Here is a 22,576-nt window from a genome sequence, read left to right as displayed (position 1 = left end):
ACATTTTAATTGTTGTTGCATTAAGTTGTTGTTACAAAATCCATTATGTTTTTCCTACTTTGTTTTAACATATTGACACACAACAATGTTAAATATTGACATCAAATAAATGAAACATTGCGTGACTTACATGTTAATAACGCGAAAATAGTTTTTCTATGTAGCGGTAAAAGCACATGTAGGTAACATAAAAAAATCATAATATTTACATTGTGAAAACACATTCAAACACTGTCACATAGAGACGGCGGCGGCGTATTACACACCGAAAGGTGCATGACTAATAGCTTTGTAATTTATAGTACTGACAACAATATAATAGTATGTATAAATATACGGACAGCTTATTTAATGTGCCACATATATGTTAATATCGTCCACAGGCAAGCGTGGTAGGTACTGTGCGCCGTGATTATCGAGCGGCGTGCGATTGATATCGAAATCACAATTTCATACCTAAATATCGTCGTTATCCATAATGACATAGTGTGTACGTGTGTTATCTTCGACTATTACTAATTACACGTATGCACGCAAGCAGTGATAGCGCTGTTTATACAAATATGGCGGTCCAATAAGCGGTTGGCTCTTTGTAATTGTAGCTCAGATTAATCGCGACGTGTTCGCCCCAACAACTACTTATTCCGACTTTACATGTATACAACAACTGCGAGGAAGCCACTTTTATGTCATTTTTTTAACATTATGGAAACATTTTTGGATTCCCTAAATACTTTAAATATTTTGGATCGCGTAATGAAATAGCTTCCGCTACCAGATAAAATAATACTGACACCCGTAGATAACTTCTTATAATTTACTAATAAATCTTCACATTTCATTTTATAGTATTACGTTCACGTTTTAAGTTCCCTATATCATATACATTATCAGGCATTGGACGTCTATATCAATCCATATCATTATTTAAACAAACTTTTAAACATTTAACAGTTACAAACGTGAGTCAGAGAGCTTTCAGCTTGCAAGCCACAATTCCCATGTAAAATTGAAGGCCAACAAAGGAACAAGACTTGTCTCTTTGAAGACCTCGCTCTGTTTAAAGAAAACAAGTTGGTACACTCAAACGGAGCGTCATAGCTGAAGTGGGGTCCAATGTGTGCACAGTATCTTATGCTATTATTTCTAAGTCAACCCGGCCCCAATGTTTGACCAAATCTGTTTACGTCTCCGTTCCCTTTAGTCTTTCACCGCCTAAACTACACTTGTATTGATTAAATAAAGAAATTCATATTTGTTATATCAAGAAGACTGAAGAGCCTTGTCTGAACCCACTCTTTCATCTCTATTCAATGGGCCTACGTCATGTTTGCTCTTTATATAAGTGTACACAGCGCTTGCATATGCGTACGTTTAGTGTTCCGAATGGTTGAAGTTCTAATGAAGTCATTATAGCTGGGTGGTGACAACTGCCGTCTGACATCATATTTTATTCAGGAAACATGTCTAATTTGTGGATATTTACGCAAATAAATTAAAATATTTTACTATGTTTTACGATGTATCGTTTTTGAACTGTTGGGTACCTATAAAACACCCAATGGCTTGAAACTAGGGAATTCTTTACTTAGCAACAAATCAGCGTGCTCACTAGCACAGGATCACCCCTTACAGCGAACCCATACGCGTTAATCCTAATTAAATGCTATTTGATATTGTTTATTAGAGATGAGTATATGTATAAGTAAGTTAACTTAATCATTTAATTTTATGTGATAAGTTTTGTCTAAGCAGCAAATAGATATAAGTAGTTATTACAAGGGTGCTTGAACAGTTGATGTTACATACATAACTACATCATCGATCTAAAAATTATACATAATCATCGCTAAGGTAATAAATCGAAATGAGATTAGAGGAAGTGAATGAGACTTCAAATCATAACATCAACACAAAATTACGATGAGTTAAACAAGACGTTACGATTAACAAATTGTGCCGATCACGTCGTTACTTTGATCAACGGAGCGTTAGCTCGAGTCTTCATAATATGTTTACTAATTATTTCCACGAAGTAATTCGAGAGTATCTTCAGTCGGACGGGACGATGGGCTCGTCACAGAGATGCTTAGATTAAGCGGATGCCCCTGATATTATCTTACCGCTCTGCCCTAGAAATGGAATTAATTTGCATTCGTTTAAAAATAAACGCATAAGAAAGCGCTCCACTTGTAAAGTGTGCTCTCAAATCGACCGAGTAACGATCTTTTAACTGTTGATTAGCTTGTAGTAGTTGTTTATTCTGAGATCAAAAATTCCAGCTACCTACATCACTCGTTTGACCTTTGAAACTTATATTATTATGGTTTTAGTAGAACTATAGGTTCAATATTAAGATATATAATCAACTTGCCATATTGAACTTTACCAATATCTAATAAATACTTATGTCGTGTAAAGATTGTCTAATTGTCAACAGTCTGATAAAAGGAATTCTGTTGCAGTTGCTCGTGGGCAGCAGCGGGGCGGGCACCGGCGGCGCGGCTACCTCGCCGGACGGGGGTTCGAGTTCGGCGCCACCACTGTCGCCGGGTGGCTCGGCCGTAGCTGGCGGCGCACTGTCGCCAGGCGCCGGCAGCCATGCCAGCACCCCGGCCGCGTCCTGCTGCGACACCCCGCGCCCCATCATCACAGACCCGGTCTCTGGACAGACAGTCTGCTCCTGCCAATACGACGGAGCAAGACTCGCCCTTACTTCCTACCCCCGCCTATCAAGTGCCGCGGTCGGTGTTTATGGAACACCATATCCATCGACTGATCAAAATCCTTATCCCAGCATTGGTGTCGACAGCTCAGCATTCTACTCACCGCTGGTATGTATTTTAATATTCTAATACCTAAAACATCACCATCGACACCATTAATGAGAAAATTAATACGACAGGCCGAGCTCTTGATATTCCAGGCTGATCATAATTGAATCTTAAGTCATGTCACGAAGAACAAGTATTAAGATTCAATATTTAATGTTATTTTATCAGCGAGCAAATTGCTGTCGATGTTTATCTTAGCTAATTGAGAAGTAAGGCTCTGTCCGTTGTCAAACTGGAAACATCACAATTGAATAAATCACTAATTATTATGATACAGTTTATTTCATAGTCGCCATTAGCCAAGTCAAGCTGTTGAACCTCCTAAAACAGAATGAACAGACTGCAAATTGGTACGAATAGGTCGTTTGCCGTTTGCCCGTATACGAAGCAAGGTTTATCGCTCTCGACTGCGATACAACGTGTTTGGCTTTTCTGGCGTGGCGTGCGAGCCACCGGCGAACCGGTCCGAGCGCACTGAGCCAGAAAACCACCGACACCTCGCAGTCCCTGCCGCCGCCTCTGCCCTGTCACGAAACATTAATATTTAAACTCAAAAATAAATTTAAAAAATTACAGCTATTATTATACTAATTACACTCAGTTCACTTCTGAAAGTTACTTTTACGTTGTTTGAAATGACAAGTTTCGGTTTTTATGTTTACCTTCTGACACATGAAATTATGCCAGTTGGCAAAAGCGTTTTTCATAAATTGCAATGTATATCCAATTTGTGGTCAAACGAAGAATGGTTGGAACTGCTTCTCGGTTAACACCTTGTCTGAGCCAAGGGGACAAATGGCCGGTCGTTTTATGCGGCAGCGAACCCTTATAAGGTACCAGTCACCAAACAATCGAATACACTCAAGCTACCACACGTTTCAAACTGGCTTAGCATTCTAAAGCTTTCAGTATTAGCACAACATCAGGCATTAATTTGTATATACTACTATGTTTATTTTACGTTAGTAAACTTTGAAATTCTATATAAAGAGAATATTAACAGATTCTACCGATCGCTACAATTCCCGTAAAAGACATGTGAAATCCGCTAAGCCCACAAAATCCTATTGAACGAATCATCCATTCTTTTTCATTTTTCGAGAGGAAGTTTAAAGGTCTTAATCGTGAACCGCTGAAATATTCATAACGGAAGTTGTCGCTAAAGATATGAGTGACGCTTGCCAAGATTATGCCATTATTTTAATATGTTTTGAATGTTTTTCGTCATGGCTATTCACATACACGTTTTTGAAGACATAGTGATTTTATGGTGACTAAGATATTAGATGTGCCTTTTGATCTCAATTTTGGCAGAAAATTGTCTAAAATAAAAAATATATCATCCATCCCGATTCAAATGATTTTTAATAGGTATGTAAATCGTAATTAAAAGTAAATTATTCAGGGCTGATTTTCCCAACGCCAGATATTTATCAAAAGATTAATTTTGAATTTTTGACACTTCCATCATCCATACTAAAACTTTTAGGTTAATTTTATTTAACGTATAAAAATTGACTGTTTTTACGAATAATTCTACGAATAAAACAATGTTATTTGAACAATCAGCCCTCAGTACACTAAAATTATATTATTTCTTCAAATATATTATACCTAATACAATTTTCAGTTTTTTTTCGGGCCAACAAAAAGATGAAGTTCATTCAACTCATAATTATAATACATATTAGAATATGGTAGGTTTTAACAAACCTTGTTGTTTGTTGGTAATTGTGGATGCATCCTAAACCAACGGTAGTGAGATCTCTATCAGTCATTTATTTAACGAAGCTGGTACGTAGGTACGCTCTGTGACCCTGCATGTTTAATAACAGGTGTTTAAATGTATGTATACTGTCATTGTGTGTCCCTGTTCATACCTAACTCACGACAAGCCCGGCCGGTTCCGTGCAAGCGACGATTTAGCGAACAATGACGACGCTCCACCGCAAATACACTTGTGTCTGTTTCTGGCTATGTAAGTCTTCACTTACCTCCACACCAAATAGAGCCGTAAGGCGAACAAACAGGGCGTAGTATCGTTTGGCCCTCCATAAAACCGTTGCGGGGGAAAATATTCAACTGCCATTTTTGTACACGAGCAACTCCGGTGGCGGCGTCTGTTCGACTTGCGACTTACAATACGAGCAGCGCCATCTATTGTATGCGTTTGATAATCAATAAAAGGGGTTTTATTTGTGTAACTGCTCTGAATTACATCGATTAACTCTTTATTATGATTTTCTTAACTGTTATACAAATAAAAATAACAATTTTAAGGATTATTTGTATATAGATTTTGCTTTTTTTCAATATACTGCTACGTATCTGGCGTCCGGCAATAGATATAATAAAATTTAATTCCTGACTACAACGGATAAAATAACTCGATTTTTAATAATTAAATATTGTGACACATTTAGTTTATTAAAATTAAAAAATTTACATAAAATAACACCCTTTGAACCTGCTAGAAACTGAGATAAGCGGCTAAATATTTAAAATCAATCTGCTGTTAACGAAATATAATAATTTAATAATAACTGAATATTTTGACAACCATGTTTTTTATTGCAAATAGACATTTATGATGTAGATATTATAAGCTACGAACGCCGTGCTATTAATTTTTATGAATGCACAATAAAAGGAATACTCTTCCTTTGAAGATACGAGCATAAATACTTCATAAAGCGTGATAAAAATGTTAATTAATATTTAAGAAACTGATGGCGAATCGTGAAGGCGAGCAATAAAATCTCTCGTCAGTTGTTCGAAAGCATGTGCAGCAGCATGTGTCCTGCTACATATATACGTTTATCACTCGTTTATTGCAAACGGAAACCTCAGACGAACCCTTCTACCATACAGCATTATAGCCCACTGATAGACATATGACGCGACATCCCAAATTAACGAGCGCCGACCGAGTAAACCGTGTCATATCTCTTACATCAATGACAAATGCATTAAATATTCACGCCTTAGTTCTTAGCTGTTTATTACAACAATCAAATTAAACCAGACGGGATAACAAGAAGAAACACAAAGCGCTGAGACGCACCTTAGCCTAACTCGATTATAAAAACGTAACAAAATGCCAATTTAAATACATCACTAATCTTAAGTCAAAGAGAATAAGTTTTAGAAAAAGGGAGCAGAAATTCAATTAAAGGAGGGTACCCAAGCGGGATATAAGATGCGTAGAGACCGCGTTGGACTGAGAAGGAAAAAATAAATAAAAGTCAAGAGAAATCAGGCGAATTGAGAATAGCCATTAAGGTGTTAATGAGGGTCTTATTAAGCCGTCTCCTCCCCGTGGGTGGTCTGCCTGTAGTGCTCGCTTTGTTCATTAATCACTGCAGATTAAATTTCGACTTAATTATCAAATGTGTATCACGAGCAACAATGGACGATGAAGTTTTGATAATGTCATCTTTTTTGTTCGTGAGTTAGCTTGCTGGTATCGAAGTGCAATTAAGTCACATTTATGCACACAAGAGAAGACACTTGGCTATACAGCTTACCATCAATCATAATTTCTTTTTAAAAGCAGATAAACGCTTCATTTATGAAATTAATTAGTTGGGTAACCAGTCAATTTTGTTTGAGAGGGTTAATATTGTTTATAATGCCTTAATATACCATCACTCCTGTTATTTTCCGGTAGGGTAGGTAGAGGTTGTTTTGTTGTGGGTACAATAGTCATTTTATTGTGAGCTGTTAAAACTAACACATAGTTTTGCATCTATACTTTATGGCAAACTAACCTAAATTGTGTTTGGGCAAATAAACGAATTTTGGCATATATTTATTTTATGTATCAACTTGATGTTTTTATTGTGAGTTTGTTCATTTTATTTGGTACAAAAGATTGGAATCTGCTCTACTGGGCCAGTTTAATGAGCAGATGTTATTAGTTACTTTTAAATTTGTATCCCGTAGGTACTCGTTTTATTTGAATTATTTGAACTCCGGAGATGAAATAAATGCATAAAGGCAGCTGCTTAATTTAACTTGAATCCACAGTTTACATCCCTCGTAAATTTGCGTTCTGGACCTATATGTATGCAAATTAAGAAAATGAATTCGATCACCAACGCTACATAATGTAAAGAAAAAAAATATCACATATCAGAATGCGACTCGTAAGGGTAGGTAATATGTATGTATATTAATGTTCAATAGTTGATGATTATAAAGCAGAAAAAATACAGATCACCTGTCAATATTTCAACTGTAAAACTGTAGCATAAAATACTAGCGCAATATTAAATTAACTGATTGTAATCGCAACCAAACACTTCAAGTTCATTTAACTTCTAATCAATTAACAGTAACTGAATTCTGTAAGAACTTGACTTTACGGCTTTCGAAAAAAACACTAGATGAATTCTTTACATACGCTAGACCAAATTGATATAAAGAACTTTGTATGAACTTATTTATACATAGGAGCGACTACGTTTGTGCATTTATAGAAGCATGCTGAATGAGCAAATTATGTCACCTCACTAATATTACACGTGTCACCAACAACTGCAAAACAATTTAGGCACACCAGCTCTAAGCAACAAGTGATCCGGCTTTTAATACTTCCTTCTGCTCGTTTTATGCACGCTTTTCATTTTCAGATGAAAATTTATCTCGTAGACATAATTCATTTTCAATACTTGGATTGTTTACTATTTGTTACTAACTAGTCTAACTTGGCGTGATGCCATAGTTCGATGATTTAGGACGAATAATAGCATCATGTAAATTGTTAGTGATAATTATAAATACCTAAGAATATCGACGAGTTTGCAGGTACGTACTATGTACTTACGTTTGAACATAAAGGACTTTAATAGTTACTACCTTCTTGGTAAACGAGGTCTATAAATCAAGTTTTCATCAAGTTTAGGGTTTGGTTAACATGGTCTCAACTAGCATTTCCTAAGAATTAGTGGATGTCGAATGACGTGGAACAATAAAACGTGCCTGGAAATGGCCACTTAATCCAAATGCGGGTGATCATTCTGAAGAGTTTCGTTTTCACGTTGATCTGCATTAGAGAAAACATGACCGTTGAATGCTACGATATTACTTTTTTAATGAATCTAATCTCGATTTGATGTGATAGGGAAAATAAACTTTGTGCGGCACTGAAGGCTTCGACATCTATAAAACTAATAGTGATTTGGCCGATCTGAGAATCAGATACGATGCCTCGTGCTTGACTAGCTTGGTGTTAATTCGATCAGTGAGCAGACATAATTTGAAAATAAAAAAGGATTAGGATTGATACTTCATAATGTAAAAAAGACAGCCCCAAACCATCTTAGTCCCCACATCTTAACATTTCCGTTTTTTTTTAAATTAATGATGACAGACATGGTTTTCTGACTGACTGATTGAGAAAGATGCGTGGACTAATCGCTTTAAACTCTAAAAACTCAATTGCCGATTTAATCACACTGAATTTGTCTATTCTAAAATTTAATTTGTTTTTAACATCTAGGTATTTCATAGTATTAGGTACAGGTAAATACCCAGTTTAGGCATATCATAAATATCTTAGTCGACGTCTATTACCACCATTACTCTTTCGCCAATTAATTAGTCACAAGCGACCTTGCTTCTGAGTAATGACCACACTTCATTTTATTTTCTTTTTAATTAGCTTCAGCGGGAAAAGAGTAGTCGATAACAGCCAAAATAAAATTAAACTATACACTCGCTGCAATAAGGCTCGAAATAATTTGAACTTCTATATCCATACATGTGTGATGATGTAAACATGTGTGCGTCAATCTATACACAAGTAGGAGTATTCTGTAAATGGATAAGCTATCTTTAGATTGGGCGGTGTACCTAGATAGATAATATACCTATAGCATAATGGCTGTTTTATTTTGATAGAAGAGCAGTATACATTCGTATTATCATATTAAGTTTTACTTTCTTGTTTATTGTTTTTATCATTTCGTGGTCTAATAAATCAATGATAAATACTTATAAGTAGAAGCAGGTGTAACAATATAATTATAATAATTAAAAAAAAGACTAGTTCGTGAAATACCATCGTACCGGTAAAACACGATAACCTTTATAATACATAATGTACCTGTAGGTAATTTTATTTATTTTCAGTATCTAAAATACGAACTGTGTTATCTAGCTTATAAAACTTGGCCAAGATTTTATTATATACTTTTGGTATTTTGTATACAAGACTATATAGGTATGTAAAGAAGCAATATAGAATAGTATTAACTTTATAATTTATATGTCTGTTTATAAAAATCAATTGCGGTCTGTTAGTCTGTCCAAAACTCAAGAACGCCTGGATCGATTTGGCGAATTTTGGTTATGAATTATTTGTGGAAGTCCGGGGAAGGTTTAAAAGGTGAGTTTTTTTTTATACCACGACTTTGGCAAGCGTAAACACAGCCCACCTGATGATATGAACGCTTGCACAACAAAATGTTTGAATGTTTGGCGGTACAAAGTTTGCCGCGCCAGCTAAGTACCATAATATAGTTTAACACAACAACCATTAAGTTTGCAATATGCACCCGACTACAAAAAAAATTGTTAGTCATGAATAGCCGTAGCCTCATAAATTATCTGCAAAAAAGTTAGTGTCAACTTTAATAACTGCACCAACATGTTCTACGAGCAAATTAGAAATTTTAAAATTTTCTTCACCTGTAAATATCAGCAACATATTCATGCAGGCGCGATAAGTAACATATGTTATTTTTTGTATTCGTAATGACAACGTGTCTGTTTAAGTGTTACAGTACATAATATCAACCACCATTGCTTTAATGATGCAATAGAGAGCCGGTGAAACGTGGGTGGGCTTATCAATAGGTACATCGGCGATTTGACATAAATGCGTTATACTTAGATTACCTATGTGACAACCGATAAAATGTTGTAAAGCGCCGCCTAGCAGTGATTGACACCGCGCATGTTTACACTGCGATAGCCTGACGTAGATACACCTTCTGTATCAGCCGCCTTATCTAGCAGACACATAAGCGTTTTAACGATACCGTGCAGACTAAAGATGGTCGCAATACCGAAATACATAATATTCAAATATGAATCGATATCTGTGACAAATCAGTCCGTACCCATTAAGCCGTTTAAAATAATTCACAAACAATGACCGTTAACCAACCCCGCAACCCTCGTCTCACCTCAAACGCGTTAATTGCTCCGCAAATATACTCATCTTCGCACTAAGCGTTTACTTGCCGACTTTAATGACTGGTCAAACAGAGCGAGCGCGCGGTCGCGCGGTCAGCCACGCTGCGGCTCTACCGCTAATAAATCTTCGGATTTTCCCCGATTTCCCGGCGTCCCGCGGCGACCGGCGCCCTACGTCCACTCTCGTGCCACTCTTATAAATTACCTACACGCTTTCGCTATAAATCACACAATGGTCGAGCTAAATGCATTTACTATTGTTTGAATACACCTCGAACAGCACTATCGTGACCGATGTCCGTGTGTGTTGATGCATATTTCATTCGGCGATCATTTTCGGTTTGCGTACCTACGTGTAGCAGACGTTAGTCAGCAATCTTGAACGGCACAGGAAATTTGTTACATCCCTTTGTTAGCGCCGGAACTGGAGGATATTATGATCGTTCCGTATGAAGGCATTCGCGATTAATCTCAAGCGAAAAGTTTGACCAGTGTTTGACCCAAGGAAACGGGCTAATGCGCGATAATTGAAAGCTATACGAAAATTCAAGGAGGGTTGGGATTAGCCAGAAAATAAACAATTATATTGTATGTGCCGTTTACTAAGCGATCTGTGACCACTTAACAATATAAAGGTGCTTATTTCGACCGTTATCTCGGCCGGAAGTAAAAAAAATCGTGATCCAAGCGTAATTTTTGTCCGCGCCGCTTGCCTCGCCCAACGCGTTATAAGCATTAGTCGAATAAAAAACAAGGTGTCGATTAAACTTGAGATAGCTTTTAACTACGTTATTATTTAATTTAAAGTTTGTTTTAGGATTCCGTGGTTTCGTGTTTTCAAAGTAATTTGCATAATAAGAAAGTTTATAAAAGCAAATTATACATGGTGTTTAAGTAAAATATAGATCTTAGAACATAATATGGTAATTTGGATACTACTTGAACAATACCTATTTCAACTGGTTTACACCAGACGTCAGAAAAGATTAGCATACCTATATAATTATTATTTCTAGAATTTTATTTTTTTTAAGAGAGCTACTCCGCGTAATACTATTATCACGTATTTCAACCAAACATTGCTGACACTTCATTTCTTTTGTAATAAATTTGCACAAAAAATTAACGATAATAGAAAAGGCAAAATTTTACGCCATTTATAATATTGTGACATCATAGTGTATCCTACTTTTGATCGATTTAGGACCACCGAAGTAGGGTGAATCTAATTCAAACCGGAATAAATGATACGTCACTGACAACAATGGCTCAATGAAGACATCTCGGCGTGCAAGCCAACTCTACGATAGGTACATTGTATATTCAGCGGAAAATAATCGCAGAGAAACGCTTTACAGTTGGTAAATTTGGAGTGAGTTTTTTGCGAGTTATTGTAGCGCTTCGGACAGATGTCACGGGCAGGGAATCCACGACAACAAAAGCGCCCCGGGGGCGCATTGTCCTCTCCTCCCCGACCTCCCCGAGTCAACCATTAATGCTGACACCTCTAACATTCATTCCTGTATCAAAATAATACATATAATTTATTCAATTTATTTATAGCTATATTCAGTGTATAATAGTTATTGCTCTAAATGGTTTTTAATGTCCTTATTTTATTAGTAATTTATACGTAGAGTCGGTCCTTTACAGCTGCGTTGCACCCTTCAATGACGGCTATTAGCAAGACATCAGATAAATACGATAAACTCGGGGTCCGGAAATTCTTATAAACTGTTATGCTGCGTGGCCCATGGTAATTTAATGATTTCTCTGTTCTCAATAAATTACTTATTTAAAGTTTTAATTTGAAATGTGGAATATATAATGGGAAAACATTACGTGGTGAATTGTTAGCGAGCATAATTTTGGTGTCATGTTAGCGGTTCAAACAAAAGCCACAATGAAGACAGTTTTGGAGGAGTTAAGAGTTGAGGGAAACAGGGATTTAGAGTAAGATGTCGCTCGGAGGTGGGTGAGTGCGCGGTGGACCGCGGCGGCCGCGGCTGCTCCAGCGTGCCCGAATCAATCACGGAGGCTCAATAATTGATCGCCCTCGGCGGCTCCGCGCCGAGTCTCCCCCGACCTAATTACCTCTCTCGCCCTCCACACGCGCACGGCTCATTAAGAACCGTCTGTTGTTTGTTCTCCTAATTAAAGTGGAGCTTTATCGGTCTCGGGGCCCCGTCTAATTGATATCATTGCGAGCGTTTACGATCATTGAATTACGCCGGCCGCGATCGGTTACCGTCGGGTTCGGCAGTTAAACGTGACCGCACATTGTCTGTGTCTGAGCTCCAATTGACTTGTTTAATCCCGGTTTATTGTTTATTTATTTATGGGTTCGGTTTTCAAGCGGAATTGTTCAATTCTTTGGACTGCATCTAGGAATGCGGGTTGAATAATGTAAAACATCAATAGATTTTGCCCTAATTAGACCGCAGCATGAGAAACTAGCAAATGCAAATAACAAGAAAGTATACTAACCGGATTGTGACTGGCAAAAGCTCGTTTTATAATTTTGTGAACCTCAACCGATGAGGTTTTAATAACGGTGTACAACTCAATTTCAAATTACGAGTGTTCGCTCAATTTTCAATAATAAAGTGTTGTAAAAAGAATTGTTACTGATTAAGAACACAATATCATGCATAATAAAATAATATTAACTCGATACCAAAAGAAATAACTTTCAGTTCTCGAAGTGGAAAATAACCAATTTCGTTTAAATCACAATCTAGCAATTCTTTGATACCCGTGAAATTGCCGTAACGAAATAAATGTTAAATAAAACGTAAAATAAAATTATTGTGCCTCCACAAACAAATAATTGGAACGGGAACGTACCTAAAACGCCCGCGCCCGTCGCCGCTCGTTTTATGGCTTATTTGGGGGAAAGCTTTATTGAAGTTAGCCACGTTGTCTGCGCGACTTACAAATACAGCCCTTAACTCGCTCGGCCACGGCTCACAGTGGAATACCGCGCGCCGTTGCGTCACTGCCGTGCGCCATGAAATGACTTTTTCGTTTGTATTCGCTCTTTATCCACTTAGAGTCATTCTTTTTTCCACTCGCTACAATTCACTTTTAGATTCTGCTAGTAGTGTTTCCTACCGGTATTATTTTATAGCATGAATAATTTTATTTCTTTTTTGTAGTTGCGGCTGAAGGACTCAATGTATTAAACCATCGATGATATATTGAAATGTTTACCGATACGTAAGCTTGCTTTATATTTTGCTTAGACACACGTACTTTTCTTGGTGCAAGACGTATTATACTACGGTTTATGATGCAGAAAATGTTATCGCCATACATGATACCCAAGTAAAATCATGCCTTTAACTGGCGCACAGTAGCCAGAAAGCTGAGTCGCGGTATGATGGAGTGTCGTCGATTTGGCAAGGCGGCGGGTCGGCGCGGCGCCTCGGGCGGCGCTGGGACGCGCGCTAGCTCAATAGGCGGCTCCAACCACCGATGGGGTACGAATTTATGAACCGTCAAATAACTTATCACCAGTTTAATGCAATGAAATAAACGAGCCTTATTTATGAACCACACTGATCAGTCGAACGTGAACTTTGTCTTTTTTGTTTCTAGGGTCGTGGTCGTAGTTGGCTCTTATTTATGGATCTAGCGGCGCGTGTGAATAACGTTAATAGTGGGGCCGGCCCCTTTTCGCTACTGTTTATATTTATTTGGGGTTGGTGTAATGAGTCTATCTGGCGCGCTGACTCGCGGAGTCTGTGGAGAATTGATTAAAATGTTGTTAGACCCAGTCTTACGGAAAAGGGGGATGAATTGGTGCGGATAAGATTTTTCGAGAGTTAATAAATGAGTTTTATCACCCCAGTAAAAATAAACACGTTGCAGATTTGTAAACTGATACTTATATCACTTTTTATTTCTGTGTCAAGTGCAATACCTACAGAATTGAATAGTGTTAAGTGAAAAGTATTTAATATTATTCATTCGATCTCTATGCACTAGAGCAGCTGAATAGTATGGAGCTCGCAGATTACAAAAACTAGTTTTATGTTAAAATACCTTAAATGGCCCATATATTTAACGAAAATACTCTTGTCTCATCATAAATAATAGCTGTGCATAAAAATGGCAACGTCCTTAAATCCTACACCACTCCCTTGTCAATTACAAACAAAAATGTACATAAATCCCTAACACGAGGTCGGATATGCATAGTCGTAAGTAATAATAGCATAATCATTAATGTTTGGGCAGGCACGTGCGTTCTCTAGTCTCGCCGCTAATGTCGGGGGCGAGACAATCATCACTCATAGTTAGCGAGCCCCGACCTTTGAGGGAACCACGCTGCCCTATCACTGGCAGGACAAGAAGCAATTTTTATCACAGTCCCACAAAAGAGTTGCGGTCGCGAATTTGTCACTGGCTTATTTGGTGGGGAACGTCGAAAAAGTGTAATGTTTACTTATACAATGATAGATATTAATGACACGGTAATCATTCACAGTTGTTCGGTGACTCCTCGACTCTCCCCAGTGGTTTCAGGGATCGAATCTTGTCAAATGTAGATACCTACTGAATTTTGGACGTATTTTTATTTTTACAATTACCTTTTTATTGATAATATTCAAGAATATTTTTTAAACTTGCTCTATTTACAGTATATTTTAATGATTTTATTAGATGTATTGCTCTTTTGTATTTTACATAAACATGTTATTATTTTTAGTAATTCCTCTATTAATGATATTATAACCGAAATTTTATGAATTTGCTTGTAGTTAATACATTATTTAATAAATATACAACGTGATGAGCTTTTTAAAAACACTTAATTTGCTTAATTGCTACGATAGCCATGATGGAAGATTACGATCTGCTTCGTTACCTTACACTGCACATAGATACTGAATCAAATACTTAAATATTATCAGTACAAATCAAAATTCTCGGAAACACACAGGGTAAATCGAGGCATCATTGTCACTACTAGCAATCGGAGATCGATAAACGATTGAACGTGTATTGCCAATTATAATTATAGAATTCAATTAGGGTATCAGTGCTGATCTTGTACCGACAACAATGTTCAATGCAATATACAATAATTAATGTTCAAATTAAAAATATATATCAAACAGATATACAATTAATTAGAACATCACCTTGAGTGAAAACATAAGTTTCTTTTAATGTTATTTCAATTAGTGTTGTGCCAAAAACTTATAGCCAAGACTCAACAGTCTTACATATAAATATACCTACATATACAAGTATCTAGGTGACAAGTTTAGTTGACTATCTGTGAGTATACATTTTTTTCTTATGCACATATTTAATATGCATTCATCCAGTAACTTGCCAAAATTTTTGATTTTAATTAAAAGAAGCAATTGAAACACATCTTTAAATGTTAAATAAATATTTAACAATGTGTGATCATCACGCTTGCTTTTCCCTGGCAGGCAAAGTACTCTTTGTAGATTACTTGTGAAAAATGACGGAAATTGCGGTATAAAATGCAGTGCATGTGGACCGCAAACCAGAAAAAAACGTAGTTTCTAGAGTACTGCGGATGCGTATTGAAAACGATTGCTTATGAGCAGTTCTCTGTTTCAATTTTAAGTACCCTCCTCTCAGAGCCATGAAAGAGATGGCATGATCGAATGTACTTAATAGAGACCGGGGCATTAATATGTTATTTTAGTGCCAATAAATAAAACCTGCCACGTACCTTCTAACCAGTATGTTCTCGTTTAATTTATGTGTTTTTTTTACGTTCAATTAATGTTTTGAGACTAGATTGCCCAGTGTTTTAATCAATTTTATTAATAAATTCTATTTAAAGATAATAATATGAAATTCAGATTAACGGTAATAATTTATAAGTACTACTCTTGATCATACAGGACAAAAATCGATATATTTCAATTAAAATGTTCGTTAAGATCATGTGTAAATTAACTATGTGCATATGATGCATGCTTTTCTATGTGAATATAGCGTGACACCGAGCCATTCAAATCCAACCGTGTGCCTAACATATCCGCTTACCGGTATTGTTCCATGGATTCGGTACTGTCCTACAAGCACAGCAATTACTCGATTTTGATGATCGAGTCTCCACTTGGTTGGTACCCGAGCTACCAGGGGGGGATTACTAAATTCGATGCACTATATTAACGAGATGAGCAACAAGTTATTGTATTTTGCATACATGAAGACCCAGTTCTTTCATCAAATCAAATTTCTAATTACAAATGTACAATGATAAAACGTTCTTTAATATTCGTTTTTCTTTAATACGACATGAATGTCTTCATTAGGTACGTCTGTGTTCCCCAAATAGGTAGAGCATGTATTATAAGGAATATCAAATATTCACAGGTTAAAATACCTGTGTGGTTAGAATACTTTTATTCCTGATTAAAAATTGTTGTGCCCGATCTGCAATGTCAACTTTTTAAAGTAAGAGAGTAATATTGAAAATAAAATTACGTGACATGTTCCTAGTTAAAATAACTATTTATTATTAAAAATATTTTTATACAAAACGATAAGTGATTACACTTTTAGATGGTGTGAACATGATATTCGCACACAACCACACCTATATCATATTTCCAAACAGCCAAATTCAATACATCTCTTTGTCTCGACACGATCCGAGTGTGACGTTAACGAGAAACGTGACATCCAACATGCAATAAGGATTTGTAAGTCAGTACTGTCGTGTCGAACATAAATCGAGTGACGTCATCAATGACAATAATTACTAATGCAAACAGGTAACTAAGCTGAACAATTTGTCTGAGCAATGAACAAACGAGCTGTTTACTTAGTATAATTATTTAACTTGAGTCTTGAACAATAATTATGCTATTATCTCACAAATACTCGTTACCATTCTAATAAGGTATGGTTCGAGGTAGTTTTTATTTATAATTTTTTTCTCTCACTCTCCCTATATAATTGCTTGTGTAAGTTTTTATTGCCTATGTAATAGTCGCGTATATCATTTTGCTTATCTACGTGTACTTTATACATTTTTAAGTTTTATGACAGGCTTTTTAAATTTTATTACGGGTTTAACATGATCATTATTTTTGTATTAGTGCGGCTCGAGATTTAATTTCGTCTTCAGAAAAAATATGTTAATATGAATAGGTGCTCGTATAGTGAATAGTGCTCTTTTTTATATGTTTTAAATACAGCCTGTTGCATTTTACTACGCTAACAAAAATACACTATTCTATTATAAAATAAACTGTCAAACATATTAACTTACTGAGCATAAAGACAATCGGAATTTGCATGAACCAAATCTAAGATCTTAAAAGATATCCAAAATTGTCTTCATGAAGATATTTCAGGTGTGTTGAAACTTTTTAAATATTAAATTGAACTGGAATGGACACAATCACAGGCCGATCTGAGCCACTTCTAAGTAGATCTACGCGTTTTGCAGGTATAATTTATTACGACTAAGTCACGTCTACGCACCTGCGTATACCACTACGCGATTAGCGTAACGAGACCTCTGCACAGATCTACGTATGGCTACGTAGGGCTATCCACTAGTAGACTCTGTCTACGTGGGCTGCGCATGACTACGCGACCTCTACGCGCGGCTACGAGGCTTCTATGTAGGTCTACATAAGACTTAGCGACCTCTACGCGCGGCTACGAGGCTTCTATGTAGGTCTACATAAGACTTAGCGACCTCTAAGTAGGGCTACGCGGCTTCTACCCAGGGCTACGTACGGCTACGTGACCTCTACTCAGGGCTACGCGACCTCTACGCAGGGCTACGTAGGGTTACATACTACTAGACTTTATCTAAGCAGGTCTAAGGGTATTTGTAACATAACCCAAGAGTCTACATATTTTATTTTATTTATTTATTTTCAGCCATGGTCGTCCCACTGCAGGGCAAAGGCTACATAATATAATTTAAACCTTAAACTGTACCTACGTGACAACAGTACTGACAGTTTTCCTTTGAGATTCAGCGCGAACTCGTGAAATCGCTTAGAGGGCTTTTCGGCCGTATTAACGAATATTTGCCAATGTCCCATGAGTTGTCGGTTTTTAAACATGAATCAAAAGCATTCGCCTATGAGTATAAAGTAAAATAATAATTTACTTTATATTCCAATATAACGAGTAAAATAACTGTAACTCAGTGAAATATAATTTTGACAAGGCTTCATATAATTCATATATTTGTATCAACAATTTTTTTTTGCAACAAATTGTATTTCTATACATACATTATCGCTTAGAGAATGTAAACATTGCACGTTACTTTGTTTGCTGTAAGTAAAACAGATGTAGAAGCATTCTCACCCTACGGTAGTAAATAAAGTGCCATTTGTCATCAGGCGCCTGTCACGTCGACGACGCGGTGACGAACACTCCGGAACTGCCTCCCTGGTGTCGTACTCGGCGCACTAGAGTCCTTGCGGTTAACAATGAAATGAACTTAACTGGTACAATATACCGATCGAAGTATTGCTGTGCAGCTATTTACGTAAAATAATATAATCAGTGATAGTATTCCATTTTAACAAATTATGGTGCTATAAACATATTTCGTCATCAAATAATAAAATTAAGCACAAACAAGTTAATTTTGCTATGAAATAAAATAGGAACACGTCTTTGTGTCGTTACAAAATGAAAACAAATTACGGAAAACAACGACACACACTTTTCTTACTTAAAGCAGGGGGACGAATAAGCTTGCTCTTTTTATTCAGTTATCGCGTCACAACCAGTGCCATACGTATCATAATGCTCTTCATTTTATTATCAGAGCAGCTAGGGTGAGACAAGGGACTTGCTCCCGAGGCGCGCTCGAATCGTTCACACTTTTAATTTAGTTGCTCCTAATGTATGCGAATAACTGAGTAAGGAGGGTAGCATCCCCGCTCACTACCTCACTGTTAAACAACTATCACGCGTAGGGTGCGTTAGGCCTTAATAGTTTTCCCCTCTGCTTCCATACATTATGCAAATACGCCAGTGATATGTCAGCCAGTACACTTGGGACTTTTATTGTTGTTCGTGAGTTTATTCCCTTTTATTAAGTTAACTTTAATTAAATTCAAGCCGACGTATTTGTAAGGCCGATTGACTGAAAGGTATTAAGCGTCGAGATTTATCCGCTTACATGTGGGCTTAGCGATGCGGAGTGCTAGTGTATTAATGGCTAACGGATTTGAAATAATTGGATATGAAGAGTGCTCGTAACGTACACCACTAATGGTGTCGAATGGTGTATTTTTCTAATTGCCGTAATTGGTGCTGAGAAGAATAATAAAAATGTTATACCTGTAATGTGTACGATATGTGGTTTTAACTAACAGCGTGATTTTTTCTAGCTAGAAAATCTTAAGAATAAGACTTTATATATAAATATTTTGTTCTATAAAAATTAAGTACTCAAACAATGTTCCATTTTGGTAAATTATATATATTATACAGACTGACATAGACAGGTACATACCTACATAAAAATTTAGACATTCGCAGGAATGTGTCGACTGAAATAAACTGTATCTATATACGTAGTAACATTTCTACAGCGAGACCATTTGGCCAGAGGCAAGTTTATTTATTGTGTCGTGCGGTATTTCAGAGTAACCCTTACGCGCTCAAGGAGGGCGGCGGCGAGATGTCTGCGTGGACGTCGGCTGGCCTTCAACCATCAGGCGGCTACTACCCCTACGACCCCACGCTCGCAGCCTACGGGTAAGTCCCCAGGGTCCAAGAGACCCCAGAGGTCCACAGCGCCCGCGCCACTTTAGATAAAGCCCACGCCGCGCCGCACCCGGATTAACATAATACCTCCCTATCGAGACTTATCTCTCTAATAGATTGCAATGCGAAAGGCTCATGTTTGTATTTGGCGACTCGCTTTGACTTTAATAAATTCTGTTATACTGTGCATATGTACCCCTGACATGTTTTAGTGTTATTGGATTCGGACGCGTTTTACTGAGTGATCGTTTTAAACAATGCCCCCACTGAATACATTAACATACTTGTAGCAAAATTAAAACATTGTCTGTACACACCCCACGTTTGCTTTCTCGTTTAGTTGACGTGTTTATAGGCAGTTCGATTAGTTTATCCCCAATAATATTTGCTCGTATAAACGTCATAAAATACTTGTCATTACGATCTGTCATTGTGTAAGGTAATTATTAGACCGATTTGTGAATACAACCGGTGTGGTTTCATATTACACATTTCACATTGTCAAATCACGTGTCATTATTAACTTGTTGACATTTTATACGTGCTCGTTAAAAGCCAGTAACTACAGCCCGTCACAAGAATTTACAAAGATTGGTTAAATATAGATAATGTGGCACCGATGCATGGTTAACATTTCATACAATTAGAAAACAGGTTCCTTCATCTCATACAGTAAACATATCCATTAAATTGTTAATACATATGTTGCTTGTAAAATGAGTGTACCTAAGAATGTAAACAATAATTAGGTACGTGCACGCTGTAAAGAGCATTGTATAAGTGTCCTCTAACCCCGCCCTTTTAAATTGTACACATATAAATTAGACAGGCGGTTTCTTAACTAATTATAACCACGAAATAATGCCCAAGAAAGGGATTCTCTTACCATTCTAACTAGTGATAATGTTATTAAAAGAAGTGATTTAAATATGACAACTTATAGACTATTTTCATTTAAAACATTGAAAGTGCACCGATAAAAGCATACGCACACGCAGTTGTGCGCTACGCAGTGCGTGTCGGCCGCAAGGGACAAATGACCGAGTAACCACTCCCGGTTGTTCGCCGTCCCGTTTCGACACGTACACACCAGCACCTCTGACAGAGACGGATGACGCCACATCCATTCGCAATAGTGCTTGATTAATTCACAGTTTTTCTTTGAAACGCGATCGCACGACGCGTTTCGTTGACGTTTTCGGCAAACTTATCAACCCGTCAGACTAGTCGACGAACAAGGGTGGCCTCTTATTCACTTTATTTATATCGAATCGTCTACACAAACTCGTCTTTATATATCAGCAGCGGTCGTCATAACAGTGTCATAACAATGTATTATACGGAGACATCAATTAAATATACGTTTCACGGCGCACTTGAAATTTATCCGTCCATGAATCACATTGAAACTGCCTGAAAATAAAAACAAATCATGATACATCAAAGCGGAGTTATGCTGACAATTCGGCTGCGCTCGACTTAATATATAGCAGGCGGTGCGTTATAATCTAAAAATAATTAGAGGCGACATTAGTTTTTATGCGTAAAAAAGACGCGACGTTACGGTATCGTGGCGGGACGAGTACGGAAATACACCGTGATATATAGCGCCCCTGATGTTCCAACACAATTGTTCGCTACTCCAACGCACGCATAGGATGATCATTTTGTTTCCGTTATCATTGTGATCTATAGTCTAAGTTTTAAATTTAACTTCCGAAGCAACAAATTCTGGTATGCTCTATTCTGAAGTGTAATCACAGACAAAATTGTCCACACAATTGTTATGTATTCATTTCAAAAGAAAAACTTCATAAGAGGCTCATAAAACGTTCCGGGGGTCGCAATAAGTTAGCCGGACCGAATAAATAGCCTCACAAAGAAACAACTACGGTGAAAAGCGTACATAAGCAACAAAACTTGGCCGCGATGTAGGCGCTCTCGAGTTAAGTACCGTTGGCGTATTATTTGGAACAGCCTGTAATCTGCCACGCCCGCCGCGCGCCGAAATGAAAAATTACTCAGCTATTTTTAACAAAAGTCTCGAGCACAGAAAACGTACAAAAATTAGAGAAAAGAGACGAGGGAGCACTTGTACCGCACCATTGAGATCAAAATGCGCAGGAAATTACCGCGCCCCGAGCACGGAGCTCTGAGGGAATTATTTGTGTGCCAACGATTTGGGTTGTTACTTTTTAAATAACCCAAGTAAGGGTGCTTGTTAACGAGACACGCAGCTCGAGAGACATTTATGAGCATTTAACACACATTTTGTTTGACTCTACCGTCTAATTCACACTATCACTGCAATTCATCAAGTTGTCTAAGACGTGTACAAAACTAGAGACAAATTAATATTTCAACATACAGATAACACATTTTACAAACGATAACATTGCAAGCTACCAAAGTAATTATTAAATAAGTAACTTATAATTTTATTTTTCCTCCACAAGCACGCCAGAAAATATAACAAAAAATAAATAAATAATTGTCTTGTAATATCTGCAGCTGCAATTTATAAGAATTTCTCATTATGTCGGTCAGTGTAAAGCTAGAATTATTAATTATTTTGTCGCTGTCAAAACCTACAAAAACCGTAAGTTATCGGAAGACAATTACCGGTGCGTGGATTGATCATAATTAATACGTCATACAGCGCGTTCCAATCAGGTGTAGGGTAATAATAAATGTATCAGATATTTTTTTTTCTCGGCTCAACAGTAGGAAGTCAGCGTTATTAAGTAATTACAATATGATTGACACTCGCGCATCCGCTTTCAAAATGT

General features: G+C 37.1%; 1 protein-coding gene across 4 annotated transcripts in view; it reads left to right on the top strand.

Moving 5' to 3' along the window:
• LOC118263101 (homeobox protein araucan) overlaps positions 1-22,576 on the top strand; it is a 94,017-nt gene that overhangs the window by 57,319 nt on the left and 14,122 nt on the right. For all 4 annotated transcript variants that reach the window (XM_035574895.2, XM_035574908.2, XM_035574901.2 and 1 more), the window contains exons 2-3: positions 2,466-2,834; positions 19,666-19,778. In XM_035574895.2, the coding sequence (XP_035430788.1) occupies positions 2,466-2,834; positions 19,666-19,778 (482 nt within the window). The remainder of the gene's footprint in view (positions 1-2,465; positions 2,835-19,665; positions 19,779-22,576) is intronic.

This window comes from Spodoptera frugiperda, chromosome 25 (genome assembly GCF_023101765.2).
Source record: "Spodoptera frugiperda isolate SF20-4 chromosome 25, AGI-APGP_CSIRO_Sfru_2.0, whole genome shotgun sequence".
Taxonomy (NCBI): domain Eukaryota; kingdom Metazoa; phylum Arthropoda; class Insecta; order Lepidoptera; family Noctuidae; genus Spodoptera; species Spodoptera frugiperda.
Note: the sequence above shows the minus strand (reverse complement) of the source record. Positions and strands in the feature narration are given on the sequence as shown.